The sequence below is a fragment of the Electrophorus electricus genome, chromosome 3, assembly GCF_013358815.1.
Source record: "Electrophorus electricus isolate fEleEle1 chromosome 3, fEleEle1.pri, whole genome shotgun sequence".
NCBI classification, from domain to species: domain Eukaryota; kingdom Metazoa; phylum Chordata; class Actinopteri; order Gymnotiformes; family Gymnotidae; genus Electrophorus; species Electrophorus electricus.
In genome coordinates, this window is record NC_049537.1 from 10,223,093 (window position 1) to 10,235,000 (window position 11,908).

Below are 11,908 nucleotides of genomic sequence, written 5' to 3' on the forward strand. Positions count from 1 at the left end.
CTAACCCCTGCTTAAAACCGGCGCCTGGGACAAAGGAGGGGTGGATATGGCTTAGGATGCTCTGAGGGTTCGTGGGGAGGATGAGGGGCAAGAGGAGTGCTGCATTAAAGCCCTGTGGGAGGTGGGAGAAATGGGCCTTGATTTGTCCATCAGCCTGCCATTATTCAAAGCTAGCTATTAGATAAATATGACAATCTTCTGTTTCTTACAGCTATGAAACAATATTAAAATATTAGTATATTTTAAAATATTACTTACTACATAGAGGGGATCTTGAAATGTGGTCCACATAGCCAATTAGAGGTGTTACAGTTGAATCCATCCATCCATCTAATGAAGCTCAGTCCATTTACAAAGAGTAACAAACTGATAACAAAGCGTTGGGAATCCGAGCCGGGGCTTATAAAACTGCTAGCCTTCCTACAAAATCAGCCCTGTAAGTGGAGCCGGGTTTGGTTTAAGACATCTGCTTGAGACGTGATTAGCGTAAAATATGTTAATATTTAAGGCTGAATGATTGTTTTAATTCTGCAACTATAGTTTGAACTCAGTAGTCATTCTATGGTAGGGTGCTAGTTGGGGGGGGGAAAAAACTAGCCTTTGCGATTCAAAAGAATAGTGACTGTGCGGGGAAAAAGCACTCTGCTGGCGAAGGACATGACTACTTGACTAAATGTGCACTGATGGTGGCTGTATTGGGCCTGGCAGACTGTGGATTTTAAGTCTTTAAAGTAAATGGCAACTGCCTCGCCATCCTCTTAAATTGATTACTGCACCCTGACCCCATCACACAAGGCCATTTAACTATCCATCTGCAGTTCCTTCTTAAAACTGCACCATCAAACACAAATAAATATTTACTACAACCTTTTTCTATTGTGCAAGGGTCTCTCTGTGTCTCTGCATGTGCGTGCACCCATGGCCATCTTTGTCAGGCTATTTTAACAGACTGTTGGTCATTTATTATTAGTCATGGCTGCCCCTTCCGCATGCCCGGCCCTGATTGGTGGGCTGAACGGATTAGCTCTCTCCAGAGATCCTGCATTAGCAACTTGACAAATGGTGCCTCCATGGGAGGTCCCTTAACACACACACACACAAAAACCGAATACATCGAAACACACAGATGCACATACACACACACCATCCTCCCTTAACCCATACTGCAGTGTTGCACAATTGGGAGTGTTTCTTGATAAATTGCTTAGTTTGGATTAGGAAGTGGGGATAATTTCCTTGACCAACCATTTCTCAACTAATTGGACAGCTTCTCTCAACGCAGGAGCAGATTGGTCAATTAAGAGGATCATGTGATTCAATTATGTGGCCTGCAATCTTTGTTCTGAATGATCACTTAGTGTCTGTGGCTGAACAAATCGCTTGGCCAGGATGATTCATTAAAATGAATGGTCATGGGGTTTCTTTTCAGCCAAAGCACTCAGACTGTTCTGTTCTTTTGTATTTGTTTTGCATGTGGCTCTCTAAATATGGCAACATTACATCTGAAATCAAACTGTTGGTTGTTTTTTGTTAGTTAATTATAATTTGCATACAATTGGCCAAATTTGTGAATCATTAAAAAGTTCACTTTTTGTGGTTAAACGACCTTTCTTAATTCAAGTAATTGTGAATCTGAAGGAAAGTTGTTAAAATGAAGACAATTTTATTTCAAGGAAATGAATAAAAATGATTTTTTGTGTGTGTGTGTTTGGGAATCCCCATTAGCACCATTGAATCAGTTGTGGGGAAATGGAAGCTTCACCATACCCCTCAGATACTGCCTAGCTATAGCTGTCCCTCGAAGCAAGAAGAGGATTTGAGAGGGAAACTCCGTAGAGTAAGGTGATTGTTAGCCACTTGAGAGAGTAGCCAGCAATCACTTTGAAGGATCTGCAGAGTTTAGAGCCTGAGATTGAAGTGAAGGTACACAGTCAATGTTCTCAAGAGCTCTGCATACAAATGGCCCGTATGGGAAGGTGGCTAGGAAAAAGCCCTTGCTTAAGATAAATCACCTCCAAACACGTCTGGAGTTTGTTAGGGGATGCGTTTCCTCAGCAGAAACTGGGCGCTTTGTTAAAACCGAAGGAACAGTTGGACAGCGCAACATGCAGGGAGATTGTGCAAGCCAACCTGCTTCAGTGTAAGACTTGGAAAAAACTTCCCCGTCCGAACAGTGATGCCAAGCACAAGGCCAAAGCATCAGAGGTGTAGTTGAGCAGCAAAAAGGTGAATGTTCTACAATGGCCAATCAAATGTCATCCTCAATAACCTGGAGGAAATCAGCCAGTAGAAAAAAAAAAATCACTCCCAAAAGGTGATTCTAGCAAATACATTTTTTTTTTTTTTTTTTTAAGATCTGTTGATAAATAATGATCTTTAACTTTAAGAAGTTTTATTTTAAGAGTATACTGGTTTGCAATAAAAATACTAGCTGAAACCATTTGTGTGTCATTTGTAATCCAGACGACTCTGGTGACATTTAAGGGGAGTTGAATACTTTTGCAAGGCAATATTTATCAGATATTTCATATATCAGAAATTCATCAGATTGTTTCCGAAATGTTAAAATGTTATTCCCCTATATCTCTCTCTCTCTCTGCCTGAGTTCCATGGGAAATCTTAGCATGGTTTCCTCCCTGTCTCGTCCTAAACCCGGGGTGTGTCTGCCTCCCTGTCTCGGCCTAAACCTTGGGTGCCTTACTGAAAGCTCCTCTGTGTGGGGATAAGAGAGCAGCTTCACGAAAAGGTTGACTTTAAAAAAAACAAACCATAGCGGAGGAACGAGGGAGACAGGATGAAAGATAAGGACAGTCATTTGCTCAGTGTAAAAGGACAGCACAAGGGAGGCTGACCCTTTGAAGTCACTCACCATTGCTCTACTTCTCTGAAACGGTCTTTGCTCATACCTTTGTTCCTTTCGTCAGGCTCTGTGTCCATAAACCTTCTCTGTCCCCATACAGGTGTTTGTCGTGTGTGAACGGCTCCTTCCCGTGTCACTGGTGCAAATATCGTCACATGTGCACACAGAATGCCAATGACTGCTCTTTCCAGGAAGGTCGGGTCAACATGTCAGAGGTGAGACACGCCTCCTTTCCTGTCACATGACTGCACTGTAATAGCATGGTCTTCAGCTGAAGCATATTAGAAGCATTGAGAAGTGCTATGGTGTTTTTTAACTGGGGAGCTTGAGCCTTGCAGAACAAATGTCTCTGTCCTGTAATGAACGCACTGCACCATGCTGACATAGACTAAACATGCACTCGTGTGCTAATCTGTATGTCATTTTCCTGTGTGTGTGTGTGTGTGTGTGTGTGTGTGTGTGTGTGTGTGTGTGTGTGTGTGTGTGTGTGTGTGTCTGTCTGTCTGTGTGTGTCTGTGTGTTTTAATGGTCTTGGCAGAAACAATTCCCTTATCTCCTCAGCTTAGCATGAGGCCTCTGATTGGTTGTTTTTGTGTGCATTGCTGGGTTTTAATTGGTCAGAAGGGATAAAACCCCTGCCCAATTACGCCTGGCCTTTTCATCTCATGCTGCTGACTGTTGCCCAGAATGTAGGAGAGAGCAGTTTTACACACACACACACACACACACACTACTAGGTTGGTGTATCACATTTGAGTACTGGGACGCTGGATGTCATGCCATTTATATGATCCACTAACCACATACTCCCAGAGTTAATCCATCACTCAAATACAGGCGCGCACACACACACACTCACACGTTCACACACACGTTCACACACACTCACACACACATACATGCTCATTGTCCACACTCCCCTGCTGTGATTCCCATTTGTTCTGGTTCATGTGGTGGCTGAGTAAAGCAGACCCCCATTGGCTATAATTATCTTAGCCTTTCATAATCCGCCACTGACATGTGTTAGTACTACTGATGAGGGGTTGTGTGTGTGTGTGTGCTTGCAGGTGTTGAAAATATTTAGGTTAGGTTGTGGTGCTGCGCGATAGTCCTAGACAGCAGATAAATTAACTCTGAAAGGGAGCTTGGGCTTAGTCCATGCAATTTTGAGCTCTTAAAGAATGACCAGCTCAAACATTCCTCCATTCGTTTCTCTTTCTTTCCCTCTCTCTCTTTCTGTTTCTCCCTTTCTCCCACTCTCTCTCTCTCTCTCTCTGTCATCTCACCACCATCCCACCATTTATGTTCACGCCACGTTTCTCCGATTTTTCTTTCTGCTCTTTGGGTTTATGTGCAGGCTCTCGAGCCCCCTATCAACACAGCATGGTGGCTGAGCTATCAGGCCATCTGTAATTGGTTGAGGTGACAGGGCTGAACCCACCAGACCCTCTCCAGCCGGACATACAGAGAAATGCAGAACAGCAGCAGGCATCAGCACACGCTTCCACCGCACCCTCCCAGCAGAGCAAAAAGACCCAGCGAGTTCGCTGACTGCAATAGCTGACATTTACAAATTAAATGCTCATAAATCAGTATGGGAGGTAGAGGCAGGCAGGGAGGGAGGTAGAGGTGGAGGGACGTTCAGAGAGGGACAGACAGAAGGGAAGAGAATGCCGTCTCTCATTTTCCCACTAAGGCCAAGCCTGGAGAAACTGCTTGCATGCTACAGCTTACATGAAGCACTTGGAAGGTCATGGCTAAGAGACACACACAGACATGCACATGCACACACTCCCCCCTGACATCACGAGTTAAACTTGTTCAGCAGAAGTCAAGAAAAATGGTCCACTTTCTCAACATAGTATATTTTCCACAGTTGTCTTCTTACGTTAGGGAACCGTCCGGAGAGGAAGGTTCCAGAGGGAAAGGCAAGAAGCAGGGGAACGACTGGTGAAGGGCAGAGGGGGGGCCCTCGCACACGCCATAGCGCTGTGCACATGCGTTTGGCTGTAGGGCAGGCTCAGAGAGCCTGACATACATTTGAGGGAGAACGAGTGAAAAGGAGAATGAGGGGAAAATGATAGAAAAGAAAAAAGGCAGCTGGTGGGTGTGCAAAGCAGTGTGTCTTCAAGTGAGGTGTGTGTGTGTGTCTGTGTGTAGGGGTGTGAATTCTTTGGTCTATGAGCTCCTTGGCTCGGTGTGTTTATGCTGGCATTTACCCAGACGCTTACACCATCCCCTACACACACCATACACACACCACTGCAGCTGGGTGGGGGGGGGGAACCCCCTGTAGAGATGAGTGGGGGGGGTGTGTGTGTGTGTTTTAGGGTCTTATCTGTGAGAAGCAGAACCTACACTGTAGGGCCAGAGGGTGAGCAGGCGAGAAGAGAGGGATGGGTGGAGGGTGGGATAGATGGAATATATCAGTCTCCTCAGACTCTGTGCATCTCCAGAGTTTCATTTCTCTCTTGCCTTCCTCCCATTTTCCTCCCCTTTTTCTCTCCTTTCTGCTTCACGTACACTAAAATCATTGCAGTCAGTTCTAGTGCTCAGGCTGTAGAATCAGGCTGTCATTCATAACCATTATCTGTGCCCCTGTTAAAAGCAGAGGACTCGCTGATTTCCCCTTTTGGATTTGTCTTTTTGTGCAAATTAAGCAAATGGTCAAAACACCAGGCTAAGTGGGTAAAGGCGTTACGCATGCGTCTGTCGTACTTGCGCTCTCTCTCTCTCTCTCTCTCTCTCTCTCTCTCTCTCTCTCTCTCTCTCTCTCTCACTCTCTCTCCCCACCCATCTCCGATGTTTGGACAGAAACTTAAGTTGCTTTAATTAATGGGGTGATGTACAAAAAAAATGAGAGAAAGAACCGAGATAAGGGGGAAAGGGGGCAACAGAGTGAGGACTCATTCGGTCACTGTGGAGATGTAGCTGCTCGCCCTGTCTCTGGCAGCCTCGAGGGAATCCCCCATGATTCTGTGTTTCTGTAGCGCCCAAAAGTGCAGAGGAGAGGCGAGTCAGCCACCCTCTAATGGAGTCCAGATGTGTGTGCGGGGTAGAGGGAGTGAGGGAAAGCGGGGCTGAGGGGAGGATAAAAGTCATCCTGGCAATAACAAGTGGGAGATTACATTATGGGAGTGACGCCATTTATTTTCCAAATGTTCTGGACGAGGGGAGGACTGCACCAGGAGTGGGAGGCGGGGAAGGGCGGGGGGTAAAGTGAGGAGGGGAGGAAGACGACGTGAGACAAATGGGTGTGATGGTTACCGCTCTGCTCCAATCCAGCTGCAGAATGACCACTCTAAGAAGCGCCGAAGAGGGGGGGAGAGGAGCAGGGGATGGGTGCCAGTTGGAGCGCAGGCGGAGCATGACGGCTCACTGGACCAACACCACGTGCGACTTAGCAGAGCAACCACCTTCTATAACGTTTCAAAAACCCTCCATGAACGGTGCAGCGCATACGAGTGCTCCATTTCGGCTCTAATGATCCAAGAAAGTGGCTAAGTAAAGGTGCGGCATGCCACAGGGATGTCCAATGCGTCCTCTTCTGTTTGCCTGAAATCAGGAAGACAAGTATTCACACTTCCACTACGGGTTAGCACGCAGTAAAAAAATATGGGAACATGTGGCAGGGTGACAGGCCAGGCGAGCCCAAAGCAGCCGTGGGCGCTCCAGCTTTTTGGCACCGGGCCGATCGGAAGCCAGGCTACCGGAGCAGGCTCCTGTGTCTCTTTATTTTTAGCCTGCTTTCGGGTCTCTCCCATGTTCTCTCGCGCGTGCCTTCTCACCTCACAGCGGTGGTCGGGGATGAGAGACACTCGCGTGCCCGCCTCTCACCTGAACGCCCCTGGCCAGTGAAGGGAGGAGTGTGCGAGGATCAAAAGGGGAGCAGAGCACTGGAGGATGGAGTTTTGGACAGGGGAGAACAGGAAATGGACAGAGAAGATGTGGGAGGGGCCAGGATAGTCCTGTCATCTCAACCCTTCTACCCACGATTCTCTGTGCCTGCCTTGGTGCCCTCAGCCAGGCCAAACTGACCATATATCATCTCACTAATTGATTAATGTGGTCTCTTGGTAAGATTATACACTCGCCGTAGTGTCCTGCACATACACACGCACACACTCTAATCCCTCTAGCCTGCACACAATCAATGCAGACTAATCTTTCCTCTGATCCTTCCGTATGCCCTTTCCTTAGCTTCCGGTTTCTCTTCCCTCTTTGCCGTGTTCATTTATTTGTGTGTTTTCTTTATTATTGTCTTGTTTCTCCTTTCTTCTTTTCCTTGCTTTCATCCATACATTCTCCCTCACTCTTACTCTCTTTCGTTTCACTCATTTCTGTCTCTCTTTCTGCATGTGTGTGTGTGTCTGTGTGTGTGTGTACATCTGAGATGTAATATTGCTGGGATGCATTAGGCAGCTGGAAGTGAAGATCTAATCCACTTTGAATAATTAAACCAGAGGATAGGAGACTGTTAGACATCCTGCCAACCCAGGGAGAGGGAGAGGAAACGAGAGGGAGAAACAGAGAGATAGTGATGGAGAGGGAGAGAGAGATGGTGTTAGAGACAGGGATACAGGGAGCAAGAGAGGGAAGTAGAGATGGAGATGGGGAGAGGGATGGATCCGCTGCAAGTATTATGTTATTGTGATTGGCTCCGCCGCATTCTATTTTTGTTAGTCATGCTATCTTTTCCTCATGCCACACCACCATATCTGTTGTTTGTTGATGTTCCCTTAAAAAGAGTGTAGCTGGGTCTTTTCTACTTTTGCCAGACAGTTTCGCTCTAAATGACTCATTTACTGATTGTATAATGAGGCTTTAACATTTAAATGATGTTATTAGATTAGTCAAGTCATCATAATGACTCAAGTCGAATCTGTGACTAAGAATGTCTCATTTGCTTCATTAAGCTTATTCAGATGTGTCAGGTTTCATTTTTGGTTAATCGTGAGATTTTTGGCAGTGATCATTTTAATAGAAAACGTGGGTTTCTGCTATGAGAGAAAGCATGTGTCGTGCCTTACTTAAGGGTTTCCACAGTTTAAACAATCAAATTTGGATTTGGAATCATTGCAAACAATTTTTAAATTTCAGTCAAATGTAAACCAAAAAACAAGTGCCAACATTTTTTTTTTTCATATAATGTAGTAATAACTTGACCACTATAAATCACATTATTTAGGAGGTTTGGTTTGTCGGGGTTGTACACGTGGAGAGCACCCTCACTAGCACCCCATGCTGATACATGCACAGTGACAGGCAGAAAGGGAGTAATTGTAGCAAATGATTTGACATCTTTGCAGTGTCAATAATGACGTGTGTGCGGGTGGGTGTATGCACTCGAGAAAGTTAGACTGAAAGGTTGTGTGTGTGTTTGTTCGTCTGTGTGTATGCTGCAGTATTCTTTTACAGTGTACTATAAATTGGTTGCCTGTCAGGTTATTTCCATCTTACACATGCTCTTCTCACGCTTACTCGTTTCCACAATTTCTTTCCATCCATCAAAGTATTTCTCTATCTCTTTCCTTCTCTCTCCTTCTCCCGCTTCCATCTCCCTCTCTCTCGCTCGCTCATACTCTCACTTTCACCCAGAGCACCTTGTTTCCTAATAGGCTTACCTAAGCAATTTCACCAAATAGAATATGCCAGAAATAACATGAAAGGGGATTGAGGCAAGAGAGGAAGCAGTTTATTTATTTCTTTATTTCCCCATACCCACTCTTCTTCCATTACCACCTGCTTGGCTGACAGCTAGCTGAGGCATCAACTCCGAGGCGAGTCGGTGTGTTCCAAAGGATATGGCCCCTCTCTTTGGTCCTCAGCTCAGGCACTCCCCCACCCCCATGCTGCCATCCTCACGCCTCTGAAATATTCCACCGTGCTTATGGCCTTGGTGGATTAGTCAGAGCAAACTGGTATGTTTCAGGTCCATAAACAGCCTGAAACTCCGTTCAGTTTACACAGTGCTCCAGCCCGGGCCCCCCAGCCCTGTAGCCGCACGCCTCCTGACTCTTGTCCTGAGCTTTTTTTTTTTCTTGCTTTTTTTTTGGATAATTGTCACCTTTGATTGGGGGTTGATGCTTTTTCCCCTTTTCCCCCCTTAGCCTGTGGCTTTTCGGAATACCCTGCACAGCTGACTGTTCTGAATGCACGTGCCATCCCACTCGTTTCTAATACAGAGTTTCTTCACTTTTTTAAAAGATTTATTTGGAGAACTAATTTTCTTTATTTGCTTGCTTCATTAATTAATTCTCATATTTATTTGTTTAACTGCCTTCTGTCTGCCAGCACTCCCTTCTAAAGAGCTCTGGGTGTGAATTTGTTTTGGGTGCCTTTTATTGTGCAGTTGTGGGTTTTTGTGGCAATTGCCTGATTCTGGCAGTAGCTGTAATGGTGCGGTCTATCAGACGGCGGGTGGTAGGCCACCCAACCAAGGGAGTGGCTGGCGACGAGCACACATCCCCAGAGTGCTGGGCTCGGACGTGACCTTCAGCACGCTAGCGTCAAGCTCACATGCCATCCCGAGCCCAGATGTTCCTGTGCAGGTCTGCAGTGCTTCCTCACCTGGCCTCACTTGAGCTCTGCCCTGAGTCAACTCGGTCACGAGTGCTGACTGGCCAACGATGCGGTTAACCTTGGAATTAACCAACCAGTGGCACCACACACACACACATGCAAGTATGCAGACATACACATACTTGCAGAACCAACAGGTCTGACCCAGCAATGCCCCCGGTCTGAGCATTAATGGAAGTGCTTAACAGACGTCTGAGAGAGCTGACCTTGTATAAGATAAAAGGAGTTCCTCTGGCGTGAGCTACAGACACAAACCTCTCCACTAACGAAAGCCATGTCCTGTTTGGACACCTGTCCTGCAACCCCCCCCATCCCCACCCCCTCCACATCTGGAGGCTGTGCGGCACCTCCCGAAAGATCATGCTGGCTCATGGGCTTTTTCCACCCTGCAGGTGTGTTATTGCAGAATTCCTGCAGGATTTGTAGCATTTCGTATGCAGGGGAGGGAGCTGAGATGAAGTGAGCCGATAAGCCTTGCTGCGCACGTCCTGCTTTGAACATAGACAAGAGAGGTGGACTGATGACAGATACAAGAGACACTCACTTTCTCTAGGTTGCATTGTACAAGACATAAGAATTTCAGATCATTACGCCATCACATTAGTTTTCATTTTGTCTCGGTTTGCTGTTTAATCCACCCTCTGCTATTAGCTGACAGTCTCTAAGATGAGAGAGCCATTCCGCAAACACGCAGATGACTGGATAAGCCAATCAGCAAACAAGCAAATGACAGAGTAAGCCAATCACCAAACAGTCAGCTGTTTGATGGTTGGAAGGTAAACTGTTGTTGAAACACATCACTGCTTAATAAGTGAGAAGGAGCCGGACACGCTGAGACTGGGCGGGTGGTGCCTTTCATTACAGCATTACAGCACCGCTCTTTACTGCTGTCTGAGGAGCCAAGTTTCCATCGCTTTCCGTGCTTTATTAGTGTCCTCAAAAAGTATCTGTTGGCTGACTCTTGCTTTAATACAAAAACACACACGCACATACAGAGTGAGTGTTGCTTATGGGAGAATGGCATCTTCACTCTCGCATTATAGAGTGCTTTGTGTTTTTGCCCATTTTGGCTGAAAGCACAGTTAAATGTAGAATAGTCAACTCATGGCATAAGTACTGTTATGACATCACTTGGACAGCTACCATCAGCCCTCTATGGCCAATCTCTTTCCCCCTTAGTGCGCTCTCTCTCTCTCTCTCTCTCTCTCTCTCTCTCTCTCTCTCTCTCTCTCTCTCTCTCTCTCTCTCTCTACCCCCCCCCCCCCCCCATGCACACATGCACACGCTTCGGTGCAGTGGTACAGGTAGGTGGGTCCAGTCCATACTGGTTTGAGAAGTGTGTACAGTTGCACGCATCTCCTCCAGCTGCTGCTGTCTTATGGCTCGTATGGCTTATTGCTTGGTGTGATGGCTTCTTTTCAGCTGAATCCCCACAGGATTAAGTTGGGAGGGTGAGACCTCTGGCCCCTTTTACCTTTCTCACAATCAGTCTTATTTCCCTCTCAACACAGACTCAAAGATGTTTGCCTTGTGGTGGTGGTGGTGTTGTTAACCGAAAAGCATGAACTGTTGAGTAATACCCCACCCCTGCCTTCCCCTCTTTTTCTTTCTCTCTCTCTCTCTCTCTCTCTCTGTCCTGTCTCTCTCTCTCTCTCTCTCTCTCTCTCTCTCTCTCTCTCTGTCCTGTCTCTCTCAGGATTGTCCTCAGATCCTTCCCTCTACGCAGATCTATATTCCAGTGGGGGTGACGAAGCCCATCACGCTAGCCGCCCGGAACCTTCCACAGCCTCAGTCAGGCCAAAGGAACTATGAGTGTATCTTCCACATCCAGGGGGAAACCCACAGTGTCACAGCACTGCGATTCAACAGCTCCAGCATCCAGTGCCAGAAAACCATTGTGAGCAAATGCGCGCACACACACACACACACTCACTCACTCACATGCACACTCTCTCTCTCTCTCTCTCTATGCTTATGTCAGATCATCCATCATACTAGAGATAGAGAGTGATGTTTCTAGCATAGAATTTGCTACTCTCCTTCTTTCACATATTCAGGCTTAGTACATCTCACACACACATTGCATATTGCTCTTTCTGCATTATGAACCCAGCAGCGTACTGCGTGTTTATGTAAGTGATATCCTATGCTTCTGTTTTAAGTGCACGTGCCTGTTGGGTTGTATTATGTGTTGCACATGAATATAAACAGGAGTGTGGTAATCAACTAAAGTTAAGCTACTATCACGGGTGACTCAGTGTATGTGTGAGAGAGAAGGAGAAAACACTTGTTTTGTTATAAATATAAAGCGCTATATATACACATGAACACACAAACCCTGCTTGCTCAGGTATTCAGCTCCAGCAGGGGTGGGGGTACCAGAAGACTTGAATGCAGGAATCACCCACACTTGTTTCTTTAGATTAGGAGCACAGAAGCTTTGGGAATAGGATTGTTGTATCAGTG

At 46.3% G+C, this 11,908-nt stretch overlaps 1 protein-coding gene across 1 annotated transcript in view; it reads left to right on the plus strand.

Annotated features, from left to right (window-relative positions):
- plxna1b (plexin A1b) overlaps positions 1-11,908 on the plus strand; it is a gene marked incomplete at its 5' end in the record, with an annotated part of 98,135 nt that overhangs the window by 47,047 nt on the left and 39,180 nt on the right. Inside the window, 2 exons of the mRNA XM_035524095.1 lie at positions 2,961-3,075; positions 11,139-11,339. Coding sequence (XP_035379988.1) covers positions 2,961-3,075; positions 11,139-11,339 — 316 coding nt within the window. The remainder of the gene's footprint in view (positions 1-2,960; positions 3,076-11,138; positions 11,340-11,908) is intronic.